General features: G+C 46.7%; 5 protein-coding genes across 6 annotated transcripts; 1 reads left to right on the top strand and 4 right to left on the bottom strand.

Annotated features, from left to right (window-relative positions):
- The first annotated feature begins 28 nt into the window (after nt 1-28).
- On the top strand, nt 29-4060 carry LOC9629700 (coatomer subunit alpha-1). Its single transcript, XM_002961856.2, has 3 exons — nt 29-328; nt 386-880; nt 950-4060. Exons 1-3 carry the CDS (start codon nt 121-123, stop codon nt 3886-3888), a joined length of 3642 nt encoding a protein of 1213 aa, XP_002961902.1. The 5' UTR covers nt 29-120; the 3' UTR covers nt 3889-4060.
- Nucleotides 4061-12305: 8245 nt separating this feature from the next.
- On the bottom strand, nt 12306-14018 carry LOC9656927 (THO complex subunit 4D). Of its 2 annotated transcripts, none has more exons than XM_002961391.2 (5): nt 13740-14018; nt 13156-13257; nt 13023-13091; nt 12786-12958; nt 12306-12729 (listed from the first exon to the last, which is right to left on the bottom strand). In XM_002961391.2, the coding sequence occupies exons 1-5, from the start codon at nt 13962-13964 to the stop codon at nt 12519-12521; spliced, it is 780 nt and encodes a 259-aa protein (XP_002961437.2). In that variant the 5' UTR covers nt 13965-14018; the 3' UTR covers nt 12306-12518. The 2 variants fall into 2 exon arrangements, with proteins under 2 accessions (XP_002961437.2, XP_024537759.1); XM_024681991.1 differs by having other exon boundaries at nt 12306-12720; nt 13740-14017.
- Nucleotides 14019-15345, bottom strand: LOC9656926 (protein At-4/1). The gene is made up of 8 exons (XM_024682001.1): nt 15262-15345; nt 15097-15202; nt 14945-15000; nt 14761-14838; nt 14625-14698; nt 14444-14577; nt 14295-14390; nt 14019-14239 (listed from the first exon to the last, which is right to left on the bottom strand). The coding sequence occupies exons 1-8, from the start codon at nt 15322-15324 to the stop codon at nt 14109-14111; spliced, it is 738 nt and encodes a 245-aa protein (XP_024537769.1). The 5' UTR covers nt 15325-15345; the 3' UTR covers nt 14019-14108.
- Nucleotides 15346-15446: 101 nt separating this feature from the next.
- Nucleotides 15447-17651, bottom strand: LOC112348758. The gene is made up of 3 exons (XM_024681923.1): nt 16997-17651; nt 16014-16920; nt 15447-15952 (listed from the first exon to the last, which is right to left on the bottom strand). The coding sequence occupies exons 1-3, from the start codon at nt 17354-17356 to the stop codon at nt 15516-15518; spliced, it is 1704 nt and encodes a 567-aa protein (XP_024537691.1). The 5' UTR covers nt 17357-17651; the 3' UTR covers nt 15447-15515.
- A 4294-nt stretch (nt 17652-21945) lies between these two features.
- Nucleotides 21946-24633, bottom strand: LOC9629698 (centrosomal protein of 135 kDa). Its single transcript, XM_024681915.1, has 8 exons — nt 24561-24633; nt 24282-24502; nt 23959-24213; nt 23699-23908; nt 23277-23651; nt 22866-23227; nt 22636-22807; nt 21946-22569 (listed from the first exon to the last, which is right to left on the bottom strand). The coding sequence occupies exons 1-8, from the start codon at nt 24580-24582 to the stop codon at nt 22018-22020; spliced, it is 2169 nt and encodes a 722-aa protein (XP_024537683.1). The 5' UTR covers nt 24583-24633; the 3' UTR covers nt 21946-22017.
- Between the last annotated feature and the right edge of the window lie 8 nt (nt 24634-24641).

Here is a 24641-nt window from a genome sequence, read left to right as displayed (position 1 = left end):
CGCTAGAAACAAGCGGCTGGATGCTAACCCTACTGCGTCATTCCCGCGGCACCGCCGAGAGCTCCGATCGATCGGGGGGATTCGTCCTTTCAGGTTAGTGCGGCGCGAGCTAGATCCAAGATGCTGACGACGTTCGAGACGAAGAGCAATCGCGTCAAGGGCCTGAGCTTCCATCCCAAGCGGCCATGGATCTTGGCCAGTCTCCACACCGGCGTCATTCATCTGTGGGATTACCGGATGGGATCTCTCATAGATCGCTTCGACGAGCACGACGGGCCGGTTCGCGGCATCCATTTCCACAGCTCTCAGCCTCTTTTCGTCTCGGGAGGTAAGCCACAAACCAGCATTCGCGTCTTTGATCGATATTTCGATTGATCTTGTCTAGGCGATGACTACAAGATCAAGGTCTGGAACTACAAGGCGAGAAGGTGCCTGTTCACGCTGCTGGGGCATTTGGATTACATCCGGACTGTTCAGTTCCATCAGGAGTATCCCTGGATCGTGAGTGCCAGCGACGATCAAACCATCAGGATTTGGAACTGGCAGTCGCGGACGTGCGTTTCCGTGCTCACGGGACACAATCACTACGTCATGTGTGCTTCGTTTCACGTCAAGGACGATCTCGTGGTGTCGGCATCGCTGGATCAGACTGTTCGTGTGTGGGATATCAGCTCTCTCAGGAAGAAGACGGTGTCTCCAGCCGAGGATCTTCTGATGCTCACGCAGATGAACAGCGATCTTTTTGGCGGCGGTGATGTGGTGGTCAAGTATGTTCTCGAGGGACATGACAGGGGTGTCAACTGGGCTGCTTTTCATCCGAGCTTGCCGCTCATTGTCTCTGGCGCTGACGATCGACAAGTTAAGCTGTGGAGGATAAATGGTATGTGAACTTCTTCTTTTTTTTCTTGTCATGCTGTCTAGTTTCTAAACGCTTGCATTGGTTCTATAGACACAAAGGCTTGGGAGGTTGATACTTTGCGCGGTCACACCAACAACGTTTCCTGTGTCCTGTTCCACGCTCGCCAGGACATCATCGTCTCTAACTCGGAGGACAAAACTATTCGAGTCTGGGACTTGTCCAAGCGTTCGGCCGTGCAAACTTTCAGGAGGGACCACGACCGTTTCTGGGTTATCTGTGGCCACCCCGAGATGAACCTTCTTGCGGCAGGGCATGACAGCGGAATTATCGTCTTCAAGCTCGAAAGGGAGAGGCCGGCTTATACAATCAGTGCAGGGGTGCTGTATTACGTCAAAGAAAAGAGTTTGAGGACTTACGACTTTGCCACTTCGGAGGACACATCACTGATAAACATTCGAAGAGCGGGGCTGAATCAGGCGCCTAGAACGTTGTCTTACAATCCAGCCGAGAACGCCGTGCTTTTATGCTCGGACGTTGACAACGGTACGTACGAGCTTTACATCATCCCAAGGGACAGCATCAGAAACGACACTTTGGAACCGAAGAAAGGTAGCGGGTCGTCGGCCGTTTTCGTGGCCCGCAACCGCTTTGCTGTTCTGGACAAGGCGCACGGCTTGATTCTAGTCAAGAATCTCAGGAACGAGGTCTCCAAGAGAGTCGAGGCTCCATCTGCGACAGTTGATGCCATCTTCTATGCGGGGACGGGAACTCTTCTCTGTCGCTCAGACGACAAGATGATCTTGTTTGACCTCCAACAGAAGGCGGTTTTGGGAGAGATTCACAGCTCCCAAGTGAAGTACGTGCTTTGGTCAATGGACATGGAGGCCATGGCTCTGGTGAGCAAGCATAGCGTCGTCATGGCGACGAAGACGCTGGCTCTCAAGTGCAGCGTTCACGAGACTATCCGTATCAAGAGTGCTGCATGGGATGACAAAGGGGTGTTCTTCTACACGACTTTGAACCACATCAAGTACTGTCTTCCGAATGGTGATAACGGCACCATCTCAACTCTGGACGTTCCAATCTACATAACTCGGGTGGCCGGCGACAAAGTCTATTTCCTGGACAGGGAGGGGAAAGTTAAGACCATCACCATCGACACGACGGAGTTCACGTTTAAGCTGGCGCTGCTCCAGGAACGATACGATCGAGTTTTGGAAATGATCAGGAGCTCTCGACTTTGTGGACAGGCGATCATCTCATATCTGCAGCAGAAGGGATTCCCCGAGGTAGCCCTGCATTTCGTGAAGGACGAGAGGACCAAGTTCAATCTGGCCATCGAGTGTGGCAACATCGAAGTCGCAGTTGCTTCAGCAAAAGAGATTGACGAGAAGGATTACTGGTACAGGCTGGGGGTGGAAGCTTTAAGGCAGGGCAACCACGAGATTGTGGAGTACGCATATCAGCGAACAAGGAACTTTGAGAGGCTGTCGTTCCTCTACCTGATAACCGGGAATTTGGACAAGCTGTCGAGGATGCTGAAGATTGCAGACACGAGAAACGACGTGATGGGATGCTTTCACAACGCCTTATACCTGGGTGACGTCGAAGAGCGGGTCAAGTTACTTGAGAAAACGGGACACGTTCCTCTTGCATACGCAACTGCGGCTGTTCATGGGCTTGTTGAGGTGGCGGAGCGTCTGGCTACAGAGCTGGGTGACAAGGTGCCACAGATTCCTAAGCTTGAGAAGTCGAAGTTGCTAGTGCCGCCATCTCCAATTCTCCGGGACAGCAACTGGCCGCTGCTCTTGATCAGTAGAGGCTTTTTCGAAGGCGGCTTTGCCGAGCCTGGGGTAGTGGACCAAGAGGAAGAAAACGCTCCGGACGCATGGGGTGAAGAACTCGTCATCATACCAGGCGGAGAGTCTCAAAGAACTGGCGAAATGGAAGAGTTCGAGGAGATTCAAAGAGCCGGAGCTGGAGCTGAGGAGGGCGAAGAAGAGGGAGGCTGGGAGCTGGAAGACCTGGAACTTCCGCCGGAGGTGGTGCAGAGCCAAAACGCTACAACGTCCAGCTTCTTCGCTGGTGTAACTCCAGGAGCGCCGGTCACTCAACTCTGGACGCAAAGGTCCTCCTTGGCTGCCGATCACGTCGCCGCTGGAGCCTTCGACAGTGCAATGCGCCTCCTCAATCGGCAACTCGGGATCAAAAACTTCGCGCCGCTGCAACCGGTGTTTTGCGACCTCCACCTCGCGAGCCAGAGCTCGCTCGGGGCCTTCAAGCCGGTGGAGTCCCTGACGTATGGCCTCGAGAGAGGCTGGTCGGACTCACCGCCTCCAAACGTCCGCAACGGGCCAGCGCCGATCTACAAGCTCTCCCAGCTGGAGGACCGAGCCAAGCAGGCCTACAAGCTCACCACCGAAGGCAAATTCACTGAAGCTCTCCGCCTCTTTCTCGCCATCCTCCACACCGTCCCGGTGATCGTCGTGGACAGCCGCAAAGAGGTGGACGACGTCAAGGACCTGATCGGCAAGAGCAAGGAGTACGTCCTGGCGCTCAAGATGGAGCTCAAGCGCAAGGATCTCAGGGACGAGCCCGTCCGCCAGGCCGAGCTCGCGGCGTACTTCACTCACTGCGACATCCAGCCTTCGCACGTCCGGCTCGGCTTACAGTCGGCTATGGCGGCCTCGTATCGGTGCGGGAACTTCGCCACGGCTGCGCAGCTAGCGAGGCGATTGCTCGACATGAATCCAAACCAGGCCAGCATCGCCAAGGCGCGGCAACTCCTCCAGGCATGCGAGAGGAACCCCCGCGACGAGAAGAGGATGAACTACGACGGTAGGAACCCGTTCGTGGTGTGTGGAGCAACGTTTACGCCCATCTACGCGGGCAGCAGGTCGGTGACGTGCCCCTACTGCGCTGCTCGGTTCGTCCCCGAGGTGGCGGGGAGGATTTGCAGCGTTTGCGACTTGGCGGTGGTGGATGCTGATGCTTCCGGGCTTGTGTGTTGCCCGACTCAATCGCGGTGATCAATCAACTAACGTTTTTAAAAGGAAAAGAGCGCGAAACATAATTACAGGGTTTATAAATAATATCCGGGTTTAGTGTCTAGGGTTTAGGTTTAAGTGAATCGTCCTCATATATGTAATTTTTCCTCAAGGCACAGCGATATGGGAGAATAGTGAGCAATTGTTGTGGGAAGGGCATGGAGATCAGGATCGAGGTTGTCATGAAATCTCCAGAGAAGTCTAGAGCCAGTGTTTGTCAAGTTTTTAGCCTTTTGGATCCTGTGAGGTTTTTGCAAGAGGGGCGTTTCTGCCATATGATCAAGGAAGAGATTAGCGATCTGGAGGGCTCAGAGAGTTCCTGCTCCATTACCAACAGAATGATCACCCAAGGAACCCATGATCGAGGCCATCACCGGATCTGCGAGCCAAACGAGTCACTGATGTGAATAGAAAAGCTTGGATGAATCTTTTCTTTCTTTTGTGCTTCTTCTGAGCTGATTCTTAATGCAATGAATCATGAGATAGAAATGGGTCTCTAAAACAGAGAAATGAAATGATTCTCTCTCAGGGTACTGATGAAGCAGAATAATGTAATCGCTTCCGGCCAGGAACCGATTGGTGGGCTCTTTTCTCTTTGCAGCGCGTCCCGAAGTGCGCAGAAGAGGAATCTCAAGATCTATTTCAAAGGGAAAGCAAAGATAAGCAGCCAGGAAATCTATGACGCTGTAGACTTGGCCGTTTGGGTTTGCTGCCACTGGGTTGGCCTTTGGGAGCAGCCCAAAGGCAGCAAAAACCCAGACGGCCAAGTCTACAACAGCAGCTATCCCCACCGCTACCAGGACAAGCGGTGGGATAAAGTAGAAGATCCTGCTTATCACCCTTCCAACTCCCCAACTAGCGCTGCCACCTGACCCAGTAGAGCTGGTTCGATCAGTTTCAGTCTGTCCTCTTCGCAGCCGTAACCACAACGTTGTGGTTACGACTGCGAAGAGGAGGAAACTGATGGGTCACAAGCTTGTGGCGACCCATCACCATGTTCGCCACGCGAGTGGCAGTGGTGCTTAAAGCACTCACCATCGATCTGTGCACGAGACAAACAATGGCCACACAATCAATCCCAAAAGGATAGCTAGTTAGTGACTTACCTGAAAGGGTTGCGAGCACTACTCGCAAGAGGGACTGAGAGCCACTAGATAGAGAGGACGAGTCGAGGCTAAGCTTTCTCCTTACATAATGGAATGGCACAAAACCAATGCAACCGGGCCGGCATTGTCAGTTGGAGATGATTAGACATTGTTTTCGTTTGCTTGTAAGACGGGGAGAAGAGCTCTGAATAGTTTGTGTGTTCTTATCCGCATCCTTCCGAGCTGGAGCTGGCACATCTGGAATGGTTTCTAAACACTAGCTCCATTACCAACAGAATGATTACCCAAGGATCGTCTGTAGCTAATTAAGCCATGGGAGAATTAGCGGGCGATGGCCGCGATGCTCGCAACCAGCTCAGCTGCTCGTCCAGATTGGACAGAGAATCATGGGACCCAGAATCTGAAAATGAAGCGATTCTTGATTCTTGACACTTCTACATGCATTGGAAAAGAGAAATGAGCTCACGGCCGGGAGAATATCTTCATCAGTACCTGAGAAAGGATCTATTTCAAAGGAAGCAAAGATTTTACAAGCAGACAAGCCAACCTTGAAGCTTGACTGCTTGTAAACTCTTTGCTTCCCTTTGAGGTGGATCACGATCATGAGTCGCCAGTGTCACAAAGTTGTTGTTTGATTGCGAACAGGAGATGCATGCGCAGATATGGCTCAGCGCAGGCGATGAGCACGGGGATGTATGCACTACTAACCATTTTTTTTTCTTGTTTACCTGGCATTCGAGACGCCATAGAACGAGGCCCTTGCAATCTTCTCGAAGCGTTCTCGGGAGGGAAACACCGTGGAAATACCACCCTGAAATCGCTTGCTTTCCCAGAGTGGAAAGGCGTGCGAGTGGAGCACTAATAGGCAGAGAAGAAGTACCAGGAGGCCGAGGAGTAGAAGCGCTAGCTCGAGGACTAGCAAAAGGAAACAGAGTGAGAAAGATTGGGGCTGGACCTCGTGAGAATTACGAAAACAAACTTTGAGCACTGGTATCTGGGCAAAAGTATGAATGGCGATTGCAGCTCGTCTCTTGATCCGCTGCTCGCTCTGCAGGGAGGGTTGATTGGAGACTGAGGGAGGAACTGGCAGCTGATCTCTTGGAGAACTGCGATCAGTCTGCCCTGATGCCACAAATTTGCCCAGAGAGGGAATCTGAACCGATGCCAGGAACTGCTTCTGGAGATCTCATGGTGCAGCATTGCATTCTAAAATTTACTAAGTCATATGTATAACATGGCAAAACAATATCAAGAAGGTTTTTGAAAGGATCCCAAAGCAAGATAGCCTTCTGTGGAACGCGGTGTTTTTGCATATGCCTTGTTTGAATCTTTGCCAATGTTAGAAGACCTGGGCTCATAGCATCTCATTTTCGTAAGCGTCATAAATTCCTCCGAAAACGTCACTGCCTTGGCGTGGACGGATCCGATGACAACTGTTGCTTAATGTTCGCGAAGGAAGGGATCGAAGATTTGTCAAACTTTGAAACTGATGCACGTTGAAGCAGTTGAAAGATCAATATATTGACCAACCTGCTTTGACTCAACTATGCTGACCAAGCAAGAGATCTTGTGGCAAAAAAAATGTTACGAGCACAAAATCATACAAAATGGTGTCTGTGGGGACAACGTTTTTGCGCACACTCTAACTCATTCTACTCAAAGGAAAAACAACATTATTTTTAAAGAACACGGAAGTACACACCTCTCAAGTATTAAGACACGGAGTTTTAGAGAGAAGCCGCTCATTCATTCATCCATGGTGTTTTTTCTTGTTCTGGTTCTTCTGCTTCAATCCTTTGCAAAAGCTCAATGCCTGAGCTTCCGTTTCCCTGGCACCTCCGATCACTATTTTCGAGGTAATGCCATCCTGGATTTTAATCAGATCACATTTCCGGCCTCAAATTTCAGCCAAGCCTTCTATGCTTTATCTGTCTCCCGCATGCCGTTGTCATTTGATGCCAGCTTCGTCTTCCGGACTCATAGTGATACAGGCAGGCTTGTATTCCTAGTGGCGGGGACATCGCCGAACTACCCAGTTTGTTATGCTGATCCCCTGTACCCATGCGATCCACTCCAAGTGGCTTTCAGTTTTGCAGATCATTGGGTTTCTGTTCATGGCTGCAATGCATCTTCATCTAAATCCAACTTCCGTTTCTCCACGAATGCCACTGTCAACGCATGGGTAGAATATCATCTTCATGGAGCTCCACACTCCGTCCGTGTTTATGTTGCAGAGAATACCAACTCTCGACCAAGCATGCCAATCACCGATTTCAGTTGTTCTATCACTGGCGGCTACTTCTTCCAGGGGTTGCAAGCTCTTGAAACAAACGACATAGTCACAGTTTCGTCTTGGTCATTCTCAACTGCTGGTGCTGCCTCTGCTTCAAAAGGCCTGAATTTATACTTCTTGGCGATTGCAGGCCCATTTGTGATTGCTGGAGCAGCACTTTTGATTTTTCGAACACGAAGAAGGCAGCTGATGAAGAAGAAGGTGTTGCAGAGGTCGGCTTTGCTAGCTGCCAACATTCCGATAAACTACACCTTCAAAGAGCTGCGATCTGCAACAGCTGACTTCAAGGAAGTTCTAGGCAGAGGTGGAACCAGCACCGTCTACAAGGGGTTCCTGCAAAATACACCAACATCAAGGATAGAAGTCGCAGTCAAAGACCTTCAAAGCAATTCACCTGATCATGAGGCTGAGCAGCAGTTCCGGGAAGAACTCAACATGATCAGCAGGGTAAGGCACCAAAACCTGGTCGCGCTCCAAGGCTGGTGCCATGAGCACGATAAGCTCCTCCTCGTCTACGAATGCATGTCCAAAGGAAGCCTAGACAAGGTACTCTTCACAAGCGCTTCGGGTTCAACTAATCCGCTATCCTGGAACCAAAGATTCAATATCATCAGATGTGTTGCAGAGGCGCTAAGATACCTGCATGAAGGGTTGGAGAAGCGGATTGTTCACAGGGATATCAAAGCGGCAAATGTCCTGCTGGATGAAAGAATGACTGCCAAGATGGGGGACTTCGGCCTAGCCCGGTTGATGCAGCACACAATCGGCTCTCAAACGATGACCAGGGCGGGAACATTGGGTTATATCTCACCGGAGCTTGCTTATAGTGGAAGAGCCACTGAAAAATCCGACGTGTACAGTTTCGGGATTCTTGTACTCGAAATTGTTGCTGGAAGACGCGCTGTCGACCACAGGTTTGCTGGTGACACTAAGATGGTGCTCTTGGAATGGGCCGGAACACTGAGTCAACCCGCAGAACTTGTTGATCCAAGGATCCAAGATGGAATTGATATGAAGCAGGTTGAGAGAGTAATTCAATTGGCCCTAAGATGCTGCTCTTGGCATTCGGAGGAGCGGCCGACGATGAGGCTGTGCTGCCAAGTCTTGAGTGGTGAATCAGAGCTGCCAAATTTGCCGCTTGCAGCAAACACAGACATTGTCGTTACAAGTGCTGAGATTCCCGAAGATTACGATTCGAAGTCTTCTTTGCACAGTACAAGCAATGCCTCTGACGATGTCAACCTAAACAGATTCCACGCGTGATTTCAGAAGCTTGGTTGGGCAACGTGCAAACCCGCTGTCAGGAGGTATAAACGAAGTTATTGCACCAAATTACATTCACAAGACTTATTACTTGAAAGCTTAAATAATTCCAAGAAATGCTATATATATATTCTTTCAAGGTTTCTAAGCTCAAAGTTTTCAGCCCAGCATGACTGGGACGAGGAACTGGTTTTTAAACCTTGAAAATTGTTTAAATCCCATTCTTGTTTAGCTGACGAGAAAACAAACCGATTCTTGATTCTTGAAACTTTTCTGCAGCGCATTGCTCCAACACACTGCAGAAGATTCAAGATTCAAGAATCGCTTCATTCATTCCAATTATCACCGAGAAGAGAAATCTCAAGTTCTAAAAATTCACAAGCGGCAGCTCTCCATCAAGCTGTCTTGGCCGTTTTGGTAACTGGCTGCTCGCCACCAGCAGCGAGCAAAAACAGCGGAGCCAAACAGAGCATCCTGCTCATGAGCAGACCTTTGTTGCTCCCAGCGGTGCCGTTGCTATCGGATCCAACAGAGCTGCTCTGTCTGGTTTTCTGATAGTTTTCCTTTCGTAGCAGGGAAGATATCCTCTTCCCAGCCAAGAGTACAACTTTTTGGCTCCACGTTGGTGATGGCAATGGTGGCAGTGGTGGCGGTAGTGTTCACGGCATTCATGCACATGATCACAAACAAATGCCGAGCATGCATTGATCAGTCCCAAGAAAGAGCCCCAAATTATTTCAAGCATAGAATGAGCTTGCAACTAATTAAACCAACATGGGCTTATATACAGCCAGGATTATAGTTTGAAGTGCGAATATTCTAAGGGAACCCGGTCAAGATCCATATTAATATAATCTACTATTATAGGGGAACTTTGTGATCTGCCGGATCTGGATTAACACCGTTGGATGCTGAGTAATTCGGTAAATATCAATTTTCTATTGTGAGTCCTTTCGAAATATTTTTGCGAAATTTGGCCGGGCAGTGAGCGCGTGCTAGGGGAGGAAGTGTTCGTTTGAACTCTCTTTTTACCGCAGCTCCTCAAGTTTCCAAGGAAGTGGGAGAGGAGGCGGCCGCTGACCAGCATTGCCGAGGCCCAGGAGCTTGCGTTGCTTCAGCACAGCTTGGTGATTACCCTTTGCCAGCAGATGTTTAGTTTTATTTCTTACAATCTTTACCAGAGTGACCAACTTTCTCTTTTTCTTGCCTCTTTCGTCGAGGTGGCTTCTTTCCATTCAGACGATGGTCTCTTGCAACCAGGAGATCAACCTCGAAACCAAGGCTCCTCTCAAACTCGCGCAGCAAACAAACTTCAAGCTCAGAGCAGATGCTCACCACCTTTCTCATCCAAAGTAGCCTGTGCACGCCTGCTCTCGCCAAATACTCATCCACGGACTCGGGCATGTCAAAGTTGATAACATGCTGCCTTCCACTGTAGATTATAGAAGCAAACCACGCTGGCAAAAAGCCCGATTCGTCTCTTCAATGCAGTGCTGTGGCATGTCAATGTGCGCTGCAGCCACTTCAAAACCCGCACTTTCCACCCCAGAAGCAACCAGTTTCACCTGCGTACGGAGTTGCAGTACACAGTCACTGTGTCGCTCCTGGTCCGAAACAACTTCCACACTTCCCCGAGCTTGGCGAGCTTGTCACTGGCGCTCTTGACAGCTGCATAGAAGTGCTTGACTGACCTTACGGTGAAGGCTGGCCTGGCAATCCTGCTCGTCTCGCCCTTGCAGAACCTTGTGACGATATCTTCTACATCGTCTAGCGACTGGATACCGAAGGTCACGTCACGGCTCCAAAGGATGGAGCATATTGCCTCCATATGTACTTTGTGTGTGGAAACAAGCACATCCGTCTCTACGAGAACCGCTCTGTGTGGCTTCCATGTCGTGCTGGCCCCGCACAATACTTCCTGCATCCTGTCTGGAGTCCCGAGTACAATTCCGGGTGAAAGGTCGCTGGCTCGCTGAGGCAAGTCACCTTAACTTCAAACAGTCCCAGGCCGTCCACGAAGGCCTGCAACAGCTCCACAAGCTGCGGAATCCTGTGGCCTGGAGCCTGGAGCGAGAACTATTGAGGCAGTGCTTGCTGAATCGGGAATGAGACCCGGCATGAAGGCCACAATGCCAGACCAGTCCTGGCACACAACGTTGCGTCCAAACACGGAGAAATTCTGGACCGCATTGCAGAAGTACGGGTCGAGCAAACCAGAGCAACACGCTGCTTCTGAAACAATCAAAGCGAAGATACATACCTGGGAGTGACAACTCTATAGCCCAATAGCCATGGTCAACTCAACTCTATAGGATGATGCCATGGTAACCAAAGAGGAAATCCGAGAGAGAGAAAGCATCGGGCCGCTGAGCTTGCCTGCGGGATAGCACCGATTGACGAAGACATTGACAGCACCAGAAGCTCCAGCGCCGCCGCCGCCTGCCGATGGAAACACACGGGATCCTCCATCTCAGAGAGTCGCCCCCTGGGGAGTCTATGTTGAAGGGATTCGAACAAGGGAAGCCAAAGTATAATGTTTCAAGAAGGAAACAAAGGGAACACTTCAACTTGCCTCGAGAGCGATGTACTTTTGGCTTGATTCCGGAGGCGCAGTTGAAGCTGGCCAGCCTTCTCATTGAATTTTTTTCCTGTTTCTGTAGATACCCACTGATCCAGCTCTAATGCAAGAAAAGTTGTTGGTATGTATCGTTCTTAATGTTCTTAGGTCGTGAATACTTGTTTCAGGTGCTACGTTTGGACGATTTCGAAAACAACTTCTAAATCTACGCAACAAAGTATTTTCTATGGCATTTTTGGGTAAAGCCTATGGCATTGTGTTCCCTCGGTTCTACACGGCTTACTTTACACATCCCAGAGATCATCACCCAGGTAAGGCATTAGTACAGATAAATTAATGATCTTATCAGATGCGTCCAAAATTACCTGTGCAAGCAAATATTTCAGAACCAAAGAACATAAATACCAGGGATAAACCACCTTCATAGCCTTCGAATGGCCATCTCGAGATTTCCAATCTTTTGTTCTTGCTCTTTTATTCTCCTTTTAGGATGCAGCTGGGATCTTCTCTCCTCTTCTAGCTCAAGCGCAAGTTTCTCCTCGAAATCGTACTGTAAATGAAAAAAAGAAGAATTCGTTATAACCATTCCATTTGCTGCCACGTCAGTATTAGGGTCACGACCATTGGAAAAAGAAAAACAGTCCATCATCGGAAGAAAAATAAAGGATGCCTTGATGAAGAGTTCTTTGACGAAGTGCTCTAGTGAACGAGCAGCTTCGAGTACGAAGGGAAGCAAGGGAGCATCGTTGAGCAACCATGGATATTCCATGTCCTCACTGTGGCCAGCAGTTTTACCTTAGAGCAAATACCTAAGTGTTCCTTGGGTGTTTTCACTGGTGCACTCAATAACACTCCTTTGCTTCCCTTTGCTCGTTCACACGATTTAGAGCATTTCGTCCAGGAACTCTTCATCTCCTTTATTCTTCTTCACTTCACTTCCTCTTCTCTCTCCAATGGTCGTGACCCTAATACTGACATATGGCGGCAAATGGAATATTCCCTCGGTTTTACAAGCCGTACATGGATGCGCCTTCGATGACGACTGGGCAACTTTAGAAGGCCACACAACTCTTTGCGTATGCGTCGCGCCTACGTCGGAGTATACACACCCTGTGCCGAGCTTGTTCTTTTATATTGAAGAATTTGGTACAACAGGAAATTCTTTACCAACAAATTGAACTTAAATCATAGATAAGTTTTGATGGACATCTGAGGCTTTTGCAAAACCTTTCTTGTACACGAGGCTGCTACAAACCTATACATCATCACCCATAATCAGCACCCCCTCTCATTTTTTTCTTCTTTTTCCTCGCTTCCACCTCTTCAGAGATGGATGACTTTTAACGTAGCTTCCCTGTGATCTTCGCTGATACTACGACATATCCATGGCTTGCGAGTGATACTTCTCCAGCTCCGCGTTGAGCTCGTCCACAGACTTTTGCGGCCCCCGGCCAGAGGCACTAGCACCGCCGCGGCCTCGGCCCCGGCCGCGACCTCGGCCTCTTCCACCCCGGCCTGTCGCTCTTCGGACAGCGCCGGCGTTACCAGCTCGGGCACCCGCCACTCCCATCGCACTGGACAATCTAAAGCTCAGCGCCCTTGGTCTCGAGAATTGAAAAACGAATCGAGTTTGCTCTACCTTGGGAACGCCCTCTGCGGTCGAGGTGCTGGAGCAACGTAGCCATTTGTGAGCTGAGCGCCACCGCCGATCATGTCAATCACCATCGGCTTCCCGTCCAGCTGCACGTTGTTATACTGCTTCATCGCCACCAGGGCTCGCTCCTTTCTCGCAAAGTAGACCTCGGCTGTACCCTGTGACCACGCAAACACGTCAGGGATGTCTAAACCAAAAGGAAAGTGAAAAGCAAAAGCCGACCTTTGAGCGTCCAACTTTGTCGTAGTGGATGGAGCATTGCTTGAGCTCGCCAATCTCAGAGAAGAGCTCCTGCCAGTAGAAGTAGAGCGCAGTTCCTCAGTCCCGGATCAAGAGTGTCGAATAGAACACGAACCTTGATGTCGTCGTTCGAGACCCCGCTGTCTAAGTTAGAAACGTAAAGCCGGGCACCTTCGTCTAACTGCTGCCAGAGAGGAGGAACTCCACCACGGTTTAACTGTAGATACAGTGTTTCCCTCAATATATAAGCAACGCAAAACTTTTTCACGCAAAACGAAGAGAGGACTGACTCAAATCCATCATCCAGCAGAGTGAAACAACTATCCGGCCAAAGGTAAATGCATATGTAACTGTGCAGTAGAGCTGAAGGATCGACTCTAAGTAGCAAAGGAAGAAGCGTCGAGGCAGAACTTTTTTTTGTCTCGAGTTTGCCCCTTCTAGATCCATCCGTCTCAAATCCTTGACTTGGGTTTTCAGCCAACACTCCAAAACCAATCCTTTTTTCTGGCTCCCCCCCAAAAGGGTCATTCCAAAGGCAGCACACACCACGAACGACGAGAAGGGAAGGCAAAAACAAAGGAACCGAAGAAGAAGAAGACTGCTCCCCCTGTCCCAAAAGAACTACACCTATTCTAACCCCTTGAGAGGGAAAAGAAGGAAAGAAGAATGAAAGCACTGCGTTTGTTTCGGTTTTCTTGCCTTGGTGATGCCGAACGCGCCGGCGCGGTATCGCGAGCCCTTGCGGAAGAGCCCCGAAGATCTTGGACCCAGAAATGTCCCTGCTGTGCTGCTGCCTCCGCCTCTACCCTGAGCGATCTTGCCGCCTCTGCCCCTGCCGCGGCGAAGCCTGCTGCTGCCACCGCCGCGCGACGAAATCTTGCTCTTCTTCACCAGAGAATCGAGCGGCATGTCCAGTGCCTCCATCTCCCTTCTCGGACTGAAAACCCTATGGATCCAAAAAAGCTTTTAAACCCTAACTTGGACAAAGGGGATCTCACTATATAAGGGTAGATCGTGGGTTCGATTCCTCTTATAATCTAATCTCTAAGCATATTCTTGCCCGTGTCCTTAGAATCTTCTTCGCTTGAGATCTTCGTTCTCCTTTCGGAGCTTCATGAGCTTTTGTTTGAGAGCTCCCACTTGCCAGTTGGAGCTTAGATCTTGGATCTGGGCTTCTAGCCTCGTCTTTTCGAGCAGCGCTACAAATCAAAGCGCATCCAAGTCAGGAGAAAAGATCGAGAGAATCACGCTTACAATTTTGCTGCTGCTTCTCCAGTTGCTCGCTCAAGCTGTGATTCGCTTGTTTTGCGGTTTGGAGTTCCAGCTTCAAAGCTGTGATCTCACGCTGGACTGAGAAAGTGGAAAGGAAACCTCAGTCCTGGATTGAAAGAACGTAAACTTACACTCGGTTTGATCCCTTTTGCGGCGTTCTTCATGGTTTTGATTAAGAATGTCCATGCTGTCGTGGAGCTGCGCGATCTCTTGCTCCAGCTGAATCACACACGACTCTTTTGAGCGAAGCTGCTTTTCCAGGGAGCTGCGGCAAACAAAGTTTGATCACGAGATACAAACCAGAGAACGTACCTGATACGCGCGTTTAGTTCGGCTTCCATGGTCTGGAATTTTTCCTGAAGAGTCGATACAGCTCGTTCGTGCTCCTAACATATGTATCCCCACAAACGTTTGAATGTCGCGAGAATTTAATCCAGTCGAGAAAAACCTGTTGCATGGCATTGTCTTGTTCGCTTCTCAGATTAACTTCTTGCCACAAGACTTCAAACTTCGACTTGTAATCCAGCTGCTCGAAACAAAAGAAAAGAAAAACAAACAAACAAACGTTCAAATCATCACCAAAAGAGTCGAGAGAGAAAAGAAAGATCGAGAACTAACAGAAATCATCGTACCTGCTGGACAGTCTGTGCCAGAAATTCCTCCTGCGATTTCATCAGTCGAGCCTTGTCTGCCACAAGCATTTCAAGAGATCCAGTTCATTGAGATGGAAATTTCGAGAAAAAACTAAGAACGAGAACGAAAGAGGGATTTCCAGATATCTTACCCCCTTCCAGCGACGCGCACAGATTCTCGGCGGCCTGGCGGCATTGCGTCTCGGCAGCAAGAAGAGCCCTCAGCGACTCAGCCTCGGATTTGGCGTCCCTGAATTCCTGCACAAACAATCTCTCAAGAACATCGCTCGATCGATCGCATCGCATCCATCCTCTACCTCTTCCAGCGCCGCCAGATCCCGCGCCAGGACTTCCATGTCCTCCTCCGAAGGCGGCAGCATTCTTCCCTACCTACATTTGGAGCCAAAATTTCAAAAACCCTACAAGGGATTAAAGAACAAGAACCCTAAATTTTATATGTTAAAGTAATAAGAACCATAAAGTTTAAAGGAGCTATAAGCCCTAAGTTTAAAGGTAGTTTTCTATTAAGAATTTTACTCCTCTAAAAAGTTCTTTTTCTTTAAGAGGAAGGTTAATTCAAGTCAATCCCACGCCGCCGGTCCTTGAGTTCATGGACGAGCCTCGCCAGCCCTTGCTCACACAGCCTAGTTCCTAATCTCTCCAGTCTCTTCTTCTCTTGGTATCGATCAATCTTCTTCTTCACTCCCACCTCGTGTTTTTGCGAGTGATGCTGCGGCGGCTGCTGCTGCTGTGGCTGCTGCTGCTGCTGCGACTGCGTTTGATGCTGGTGGTGGTGATGCTGCTGCTGCTGCTGCTGGTGATGGCTTCCCGAGGATTTGCTCGCTCTGCTCCCGTTCGAGTACGCAACGTATTCCCTGTGCTCCAGAGTGATGGGCACCGCTTTCTTCCATAAGTTCTCCAGCGAGCTCGTAGCGTGGCTCGAGTAGTCGTGCCTGTGCCTGTGATCTGCTTGGTACTCGCTCGGGTAATGCGCGCGGGCTTCCTCGTCTGGAGAAACGAAAACAAAGCTTAAGAGACTCGAGAACTATGAAAACAAACGCGAGCGTACCTGGATCGACGAGGGGCTGGTTTAGATTTATGGTGGCTCGCCTTTCAAGCCTGTCGGGCTCTCTTCTGTCGAACCAGGAGCGGGACTTCCAAGGGACGTCGTAGTCGGATTGAGTGATCGCTGTTGGCGGCTTGAGGTTGAGCCAGTTGTTGTGAAAGGCACCCGCGTTCTGGAGGTAGTGGAGCGGGGACTGGACGAAGCCTCCGGTGAGACCAAAACTGTAGGCCGGCTGCGAGATTGCTGCCGGAGGAGGCTTGTTTAGTATCCGGTCCAACCAGTGCGGAGTATCGGAAGTGGTGGCCTTAGATCCGACGAAGGAAGGAACCGACGACGACATCCCGTTTATAAAGGTGTTCCCGACTTTGTAGTTTTCTGTCCACGACGTCGAGGAAGTACGCGGCGCCGCCGAAGAAGTTAAGCTCGTCACGACGCCAGACCCACCAGCAGCACCACCAGCAGCACCTAAAGTTGACGTCCAGTAGTCGAAAACAACCGGCTTCTTCGCGTGCTGCTCCATGTCGAGGCCGCTTCGATGGAGGGAAAATGAAGCAGCCGGAGGTGGCGGCGCAATCCCGTTCATTGCCACGCCCCGCAAGCCATCGAAGCTTGCGTGCGAGGCATTGAAAGTATCGCTGGCCGAAACGCTCGACGAAGTTTTGGCGACGAAGAAATCCGCCCCTGTGCTGAAGCTGTTGTTGTTGGCCGACGTATACAGCCCTCCAAGTGTCTCGCGGTGCTGCTCCAAGGAGCGAGGAGCATTGGGGTCACCCAGGGCAGTGGAGGTGGTAGCAGTGTTTACACCCTTCCCTTTCCTCTTCCACCTCGCAGGCGGGAGCCCCGTCTCCAAGTACTTGAATACCTCGACTTTGGAACGGAAGCGTCTGCCCGAGTACGACTCAATGTAGTACTGCCATGGAAGAAAGAACAAAGAAAAAAAGCTTTAGCACTCCAAGCAAGCTAAAGAGCACGCAAAACAATGCTACCTTATCTCTGTGACCATCGGCTCGCGTCCGACACTCGGAAATCCAGCCTTCCGGCAACCAGCTCGGGGCTGGAGCTTCGGTGATTGTTACTGCTACCGCTGGGCGCTGGTGCTCCAGATTTTTATCCTGTTCTTCCTGTTCTTCTAGACTTCCAGCTCCAGGAAGAGAAGTGGTAGTGGTGGTGAGAGTACCGGTGGCCGGGACAGCATCCTCGTCCGAGGAAGAAGGGACGTGAGCGATGTTTAAGTCGGGGATGAGAGCATCCTGGAATTCAGTGTTGACGCTACACACGGAGCTCCTCTTCCTGTGCTGCTGCTGCTGCTGCTCTACTACAGTGGCCCGAGAGGAGGAAGATATCATCCCCGATGGTGAGACGAGGCGCTCGAATCCAGCAAACCGACATGAAATCCGGGGCGAAATCTAGCAAATTTCTAGCCTGCTCTGGGAATCCCGCGGCCCACTAGGTAGGCGCGAGCGGCGCATTGCGCGCCTGGCGGTACCTGGGGGAATGCGCGTCAGCGGCGCCGCATCCACGCCATGCTCCACCTCGCGTCGCCCTGGAAACCCTAGATCCCTCCTGCGATGACTGCCAGTGACCATGATCGAGCTGATGAATGGGACACTAGAACTGTTGTGGACGGTAAGTAACTAGGAAAGTACCCAGCCCCCCCATCACTGACTGACGGAGGAATATTCTGTCACACCCTTCCCATTTGTGTGTGTGTTGGTTGTTGTTGGAACCGGAACCTGGATGGATGGATAGAATTTTATATTGTCTTCTCCTCATTTCGAAAATTATTCAAGCAAATCTAAACCGTCTAAAACATTATTTTACTTAGTGGTAGATTCAAGAGTCGTGCCAGAGGCTAGGTTAAGTATGAGTGAGGGGAGGATTGTTAAGATAAAAGGATAACAAAGAGCTTTAAAATCAAGTGAGAGTTTTTAGTGGATATATTTATTTATAGTTCAAGTATAGTGTACTAGGATTTTTATAGTTATTTATTGGTTTCAATTCAATTAAATAGGATTTTAGGCCAATTAAATATGCAAATTTTTGTATTCTATACACTTACATTGATGGAGATGAAAAACATTTCTAGTTATAGCTTTTGCATTTTTTAAATCTTTTTCATTTTTGTAGCTTTTCCATTTTTTCTCTTCTATTTTTTTTTATTATTATTCATCTTAGCATATTCTTCCTTTGCAATAACCTTTTCCTTTTTTGATTTTGGAGTAGCAATTAGTGCAATTGCTTGATGTTATGTAGTTGTAATTGAATAATTAAACTCAATTGATAGCAACATTTATGGTGCATAGTGCAATTTTTTCTAAATTTCTTTTGTGGGAATTTTAAGGATAATGTGTATTATTAGTTCGATCATTTTACAATGATTACCATTTATCATTCTTAAAATCATTTATGCAAGTTTCCCACATATTTTTAAAGGACCATATATAAGTGATTAAATTTTTCATTTTACTTTAATCATTTAACCACACTTTAGACCATTTAAAGGAGTTTTATTCACAATCCATAAGTTTTATATTGACTTAGGGATTTGTTAGTTTTGTGAATGGCCTTTATGCCACTTTATCTTTGCACTTGGTCCAAGTGCTCAATATGTCTAATTTCACAACAGACACCCAAAGTACCACTGATCTATCAATTTATTATACTAAAGTTATGTCCATTTACTTTTATCTCATTGATAGTTTAAGACCATTTATACCATAATCTTGTTTCTCAAAAACTGAACTATCTATTCATGAGTGGTCATCCTATAAACACACTTTAGCATCTTTAAAATGCTTAAAGACATAAAGAACACCCTCCCTCAATGTCCCTTCTTACCAAGTCCCTCTCTATCTATGGTCGTGTTTGCTAATGCCACCATTGGGTGAGGGCTTGGAGCCCCAACCACTAAATTCTATTAACCTTTAGGATTTCTTTATTATATGATTGTATTTTTGGTTATTACACAAAAGAATTACTTATTTTCCTTTCCACAGTTTAGAACTTTGGGACAACACTTAAAAAAATTGCAGCTTAATACAAGCCTCATGTATACTCCCCTTACCTTTTGCCTTTGGGTGCCCTAGTGTAAACAATAAAAAAGAATAACTTAAAAGACGATTTATAAAGGTTCAAATATAAAGGGAAAGGGCCCATAAATAAGGATGCACCCCCTAATTGGTTAAGGGTCTTGGGATACTTGGGTTTGAATAGTATTGGGTTGAATAACCTCCCAGAAAGTTCAAATTCAAGAGATTATACCTAGCCATGTGGTTAGAACGAGGTTTGATGAGCCATACCAGGTATTTAAATAGGTAATGCCACCCACACTTATATTGGGAGCATTGACCATTCGATCTTCTAGAGGAGCTAGAGTTGGCTTTTGAACATTTCACAAAGCTACCTTATTTGTCCACTTATATTCACTCTAGCCTTAAACTCTTTAATGATTATATCATCATCCACCACATAGATATAGCTTTTTTAAGTTATATTGACTTTTCTTGATTAAACTGATTCCACTAGAGTCCAATCTTAACACTCTCTCTACTATACTTTTAGAACTGTTGAATCCCCCCCTTTATAGGATGATCATTTTGGGCTTTCACCTTTCAATCTGTATTAGCATTCAAACTCAGTTTTGGTCTCGAACTCAGTCTATGTCTTTGCCTTGGACTCTATCTTAGACTTCTTCTTGGATTCCATCTTAGACTCCTTATCAAACTCCATCATGGACTCTTTTTTAAACTCTATTTCAGATTCCTTATCAAACTCCATCTTGGACTCCATATCAAATTCGGTCCCGACACTTTTATATATCACAAGACTTGCTATATGTCAATTCTTTTTATGTCCCTTTCTAGATATTTATTTATTGATTGTTTCATACTCATTCTTCGAGCACTTCGTTCAGAGTTCCACTCCTGCTTACGACTTTCCGAGTCGAAGCTTTTGGTCCTAATATGTTATGCCCATTGGACTTCTACTTTAACCATTGCTATATAACACACTTTCGAGCTCCATTTTGTTACTTAGAGATTTATGTCTCACAACTTCACCACTTATAGATGAAATTTGATGTCCTCATCGAACGATAAACCATTTTATAAAGTAATCCTATTATGGATTACCAATTTCATCCTTAGCACTAAGTCAATATTCATCAATAGTTCAACAGTGAAGGCTTACTATGCATTGCACATCCTTTAAGGAGCATAATTTCTTTAACATAGAGTCTCATTAAATTATATATGGTAATTCTCTCCCTTTGTTCATTTAGTTTTTACTAAACCCATTAGAAACACTTTCTCTATCTCAATTTTACTATTCATTCTAGAGTAGTCTCGGCCTCTACCAACATAACCATTGCACTTTGGAACTTTAATATTGACATTTTGAATTAATTTTCTAATAACAATTTATGGATAAGTGGAATTTAATACCTAGAGTAATACGAAATAAAGGAGAGGATAATAGTGCTCTCAAGTAAAGAACTTTCTAGAATGGGGAAATAAAGCTTGCACAACCTATACAATGCAAGGTATCATACACACTAGGCTATCTATAACCTTATCATTTGACTACCTTGGAGCTTTTATTTTTGCCAAATTAAAGCATTTTAGAATCCCATTCTTAGAAATATATTTCCTTTCCCATAATTCATTAACATCTCTTATATAGTAGTTTTTTGTCATTTAGATTTCTTCTAACAATTTCCAAAGCCCATTCTCAGCCATTAATCTTTTGTTTCTATCCTTTGATTGTTACACCAAATAACATAGAATCACTACTTTTATCATTGAGATATTCTTTTGGTTCTATAACAAAATATTTGTTTTGCTAAATCCAAAAGGTGTTCACCTTTAGTAAGTTTTTCTTGCATTTTCTGCTATAGGCACTATCCACAGCCCAACCTTGTAAGCTTTCCATAAGTCCTTAAAAATTACTTTCTTAGACTCATAATACCATTATATTATTGCAATTTATTTCACTTAGGTGTCTTTCCCATTTGGTCATCTTGACTAAGTAACACAATTACCAATAGTTCAAATCATTGCTTTAAACTAGGAAACTTATTCCTTAGCTTAATAAAGAACTTATCCTAGGATCACCTAGTGATCTCACCTAGAAACATTAATATATCTACTAATAAGTATTAGGTTTACCAAATTTTTAAATTGTTAACTATAACCCTGAGGACATCCTCACACTTGATGGTGCACCTAAATTAGCACTTCTGGCCAAGAGTCCATAACAACTAAGATTGGGTATCTCTATTTCATTCACTATATCCTCAATGCTATTTAAACTAGAGTGTTTAATTTAAATATGCCATGCTTTCACACTAAGCACATTAATTGTGCATCATAACTCTAGGGCATCCCTTGCTTTGTAGTGTGTTTAAGCTAATCTCCTTATAACCACCAAAAAAATGAATATCCTTATATTCCAAACTATCATTATACCTGAGACTTGAACCCAATCACTAAAGGGTTGGGACTCAAACCCATTTATAGCATAAATTAACTTGATAGAGAAATTAATAAATTTCAATATAATAATGTACCTATCAAGAAATAGTTTAAATACAAAAATATTTTTAAATCCAATAATGATGGGCATGGATTAGACAATATTATTGCTATAGGGTATTATTTATATTATATCTTTCATTAAATTTTTTATATATTTTTTTTCATTAAATGTTGAAAAATTATTAACTTTAAAATATATACCTCAAGCATTTTTATCATTCTCTAAATATTGAATTAAGGTGAGCATTGGTGAAATTTTATTTATAAATATTTTACCCTTGCTGAAATGGTGTGAAAAAACTTAATTAGAAAATGTGATATACATTTATATGCATAAAACATAATGAACTGAATCCTTTTATGCAATTAAATTGTTTTTTTAAAATAATTTTTTCAGGTTATTTTTTTATTTTATTCATTTATTCATTTCTTGTCTGAAATATTCACAACTATTATTATTGTAGGAACAAGGGTCACTTTGGACGCCCTCTAGCAATAACACCACCTTTCTTTTGCATAGCGTTAAATCCCAGTGACGTACCCGGCCTGGATCTTTGCTTCGCCGCTAGAGCAGCCTGGAGCACGTTGATCTCTCCCTGCTTCTTCCCGAGCTCACTTCTAGTCTCCTCCAGCTGCCTCAGAAGATCATCAACTTGGATCCTATTGCTCTTCCGCTCCGGCTCGGCCGTTCCCCAGGGCTTGCTCATCCGCTTCTCGATCTGAGACGTTGTCATCCTCCGTGTGTGATCCTGGTCTCCATGGACGATGGAGAAGCGAGAGTAAGGCTTGAGTATCTCCGAGACTGGCGTTGGAGGCCTCGCAGGTAACCGCAGCGCATCCGACTCGCGGGACAATCTTATCCTACGCTGGATCCCACTCGTGACGAAGGATGATGATCTTCGCGGCTCGGCTGTGATGATGGAGCGTCTCTTTTCCGGTGTGGATGGCCTAGACGAGCTTTGCCGGGCCCTTGCTAGCGACCTCTTTTGCATCGAAACAATACCTTTGAAGTACGCCACTTGTTGCTGCAAAGCAAAACAGGTAAGCACGCGTGAGACGAGACAACAAAAGATAAAACTGAGTATACATACTTGCAACTTCTGGACCATGAAAGCCATGCGCCTGCTATTCCGGTTGGCCTCGCAGAAATCCCGCAGGAGGTTGAGGTTCTCCTTGACGAAGTGCTGCATCTCCTCCTTGCAGCGGTCTTTGGTTCGATCGATAGTGGTCTTCAAGACCACAACAAAGTCTTCAAGAATTTGCCTGCAATGCGAAAATGTGAGAATCAAAAACCATCAACAGTCTTAGAAGTGTTATTCACCTTTGCTTCATGATCTGGGATCTGGATTCCAATCCTTCAGCCACTGCTGCCCTTTCTGATCCTTTAACGTAGGCCAGGAACAAACCTCTCGTCAGTGGAGGCCATTCCCCTGGATCGTGGTCGTGAACGATGACACACAAAGCTTCTTTGAATGCGTCTAGATACTCTTCTTTCTGCCCGAGTTGATGGAGAAGCCGGAAAACACGTTGCTCCAGATCTTGTATCCGCTCCGTGAGCAATCTGGCAGCCTCTTCTTGTGCGAGCCTGTGTTTCACATCCAGCGACTCACGAGCTTGCATCTCTTGAATTTTAGATTTGTATTGAGAAAGCTCAGCGACAAGCGGCTTCTCACGCTCAACAAGCTGAAATAGAAAAACGCACAAACTTAGCACAAACTCCAGCGAGTTTTACCTGCTGGATTTTGGAGTGCTGCAGTACTGCCAATGTTTCTCTTTCTTTAGTCGCATGCAGCAACGCCTTTCGGTGCTCATCAGCCTCCTCCACTAGTTTATCCAGGATCCGCTTCTTGTAGTCAAATTCCAGAGCGAAGTTCTCGAGCCTCGCCTTCTCAATCTCGAGGTGCCGTATGTTTGAATCTTGTGCCGTGCAGAGAGTTGACAGTTCCGTAATTTGCAGCTGATACGAGGTGGCAGCTTTCTTCTCCAACAACATCTGTGCTCTTGCATCATCAATGTGTTTTTGCTGCGCCTGCATTGCTTGCTTCATCTGTGAAAACCCGACCACCAGCTCCTCGTCGTTAATCAAGAGGTCTTCGTCCATATACGTCTGCACAGACCCAATCAATAAACGCAAAGGGATGCGCCATTTCCTACCTTGTATTTCCTGATCTCTCTCTCACAGTCTTCCTGCAACTTCTGCATCCTTGTTCGAGAGTGGCTTTCTATTTTGTCTATCTGACTTTGCAAGCCCAACACCTCCGTAGTGTGCACCTTCTCTTTGTGTTCTATCTCTTTGACGCAGCTCTCCTTCACTTGCTCTGCTTTTGTTCTCCAGTGTTCCGCTCTAGCTGTTTCTCCGGTAAACTGGAACACAAGACGCGTGAGGTAGCCGAAGATCTGACCAATAGTGTTACCTTTTCTTCAAAATGCTCGTACAAGGTTCCCATTGCCTGGCTTTGGGATTCCAAGAACGTTTGAGTTGTATGTTCCAAGTTTTTCTCTGCAGCTTCCAGTTTCTCCTTTAGAGTTTGCATTTCCAATACAAGCTCCCTCTCTCTTTTTGCATGCTCTTTCTCCTTCTCTTTTATCTTAGCAGCCCAATCTTGCCGAATCCTGTGCTGCCTATACTGGGACTCATCTTGCTCAGCTTGCAAGCTTGATTTCAGGTTCTACAAACAACAAAAGTTAACAGTTAAAAGTTTGTGAAAGAAAACTATAAATAAATAAAAATCTTCACCTGGGCTTCTTCCCCGGCTTCTTCCAGCTCACTGCGCCTAATAAGCAACCAGTTCTCAATTTCGCCTTCTTCATTTTGGTCAGTGAAGAAATCAAGCAAACTAGTCGGTCTTTCAGCAGAAATCTTGCCATCATCCAAAGTACAAATAAATATAGTGCCTTTTGTGGAACGAATAAACACAATGTTATGCGTTTCGTCAACACACATTGCAGCAATCCGACCTGGTAAGAATGCACAGATGAGCTGGGAAACTATATCGTCAAAATTCAGTCACCATACCTGACTGCTGTGGAAACTTCATAAGAGGAGAAGTCTTGTTGCTCGCAAAAGGATAAGCGTAACCATGCAGCTCTTGCGTAT

Source organism: Selaginella moellendorffii, unplaced genomic scaffold (genome assembly GCF_000143415.4).
Source record: "Selaginella moellendorffii unplaced genomic scaffold, v1.0 SELMOscaffold_1, whole genome shotgun sequence".
Lineage (NCBI taxonomy): Eukaryota > Viridiplantae > Streptophyta > Lycopodiopsida > Selaginellales > Selaginellaceae > Selaginella > Selaginella moellendorffii.
This window is presented reverse-complemented; position numbering and strand designations above follow the sequence as displayed.

Excerpts from the sequence above, each read along its gene's own strand:
- LOC9629700 (XM_002961856.2), top strand. The coding sequence starts at position 121 with ATGCTGACGACGTTCGAGACGAAGAGCAATCGCGTCAAGGGCCTGAGC. Across the intron at positions 329-385 it reads GCCTCTTTTCGTCTCGGGAG|GCGATGACTACAAGATCAAG; the intron begins GTAAGCCACAAA and ends GATCTTGTCTAG. Across the intron at positions 881-949 it reads TAAGCTGTGGAGGATAAATG|ACACAAAGGCTTGGGAGGTT; the intron begins GTATGTGAACTT and ends TTGGTTCTATAG.
- LOC112348758 (XM_024681923.1), bottom strand. The coding sequence starts at position 17,356 with ATGATATCTTCCTCCTCTCGGGCCACTGTAGTAGAGCAGCAGCAGCAG. Across the intron at positions 16,921-16,996 it reads CCGATGGTCACAGAGATAAG|TACTACATTGAGTCGTACTC; the intron begins GTAGCATTGTTT and ends CTTCCATGGCAG. Across the intron at positions 15,953-16,013 it reads CCAGCCCCTCGTCGATCCAG|ACGAGGAAGCCCGCGCGCAT; the intron begins GTACGCTCGCGT and ends TCGTTTCTCCAG.
- LOC9656926 (XM_024682001.1), bottom strand. The coding sequence starts at position 15,324 with ATGCTGCCGCCTTCGGAGGAGGACATGGAAGTCCTGGCGCGGGATCTG. Across the intron at positions 15,001-15,096 it reads GTGCGCGTCGCTGGAAGGGG|ACAAGGCTCGACTGATGAAA; the intron begins GTAAGATATCTG and ends TGCTTGTGGCAG. Across the intron at positions 14,391-14,443 it reads CAAAAGGGATCAAACCGAGT|TCCAGCGTGAGATCACAGCT; the intron begins GTAAGTTTACGT and ends CCACTTTCTCAG.
- LOC9629698 (XM_024681915.1), bottom strand. The coding sequence starts at position 24,582 with ATGAAGTTTCCACAGCAGTCAG. Across the intron at positions 23,652-23,698 it reads GAGAGATCAGGAAATACAAG|ACGTATATGGACGAAGACCT; the intron begins GTAGGAAATGGC and ends GGGTCTGTGCAG. Across the intron at positions 22,808-22,865 it reads TCCCAGATCATGAAGCAAAG|GCAAATTCTTGAAGACTTTG; the intron begins GTGAATAACACT and ends TTCGCATTGCAG.
- LOC9656927 (XM_002961391.2), bottom strand. The coding sequence starts at position 13,964 with ATGGAGGCACTGGACATGCCGCTCGATTCTCTGGTGAAGAAGAGCAAG. Across the intron at positions 13,258-13,739 it reads GCGCGTTCGGCATCACCAAG|TTAAACCGTGGTGGAGTTCC; the intron begins GCAAGAAAACCG and ends CTGTATCTACAG. Across the intron at positions 12,959-13,022 it reads ACAAAGTTGGACGCTCAAAG|GGTACAGCCGAGGTCTACTT; the intron begins GTCGGCTTTTGC and ends GCGTGGTCACAG.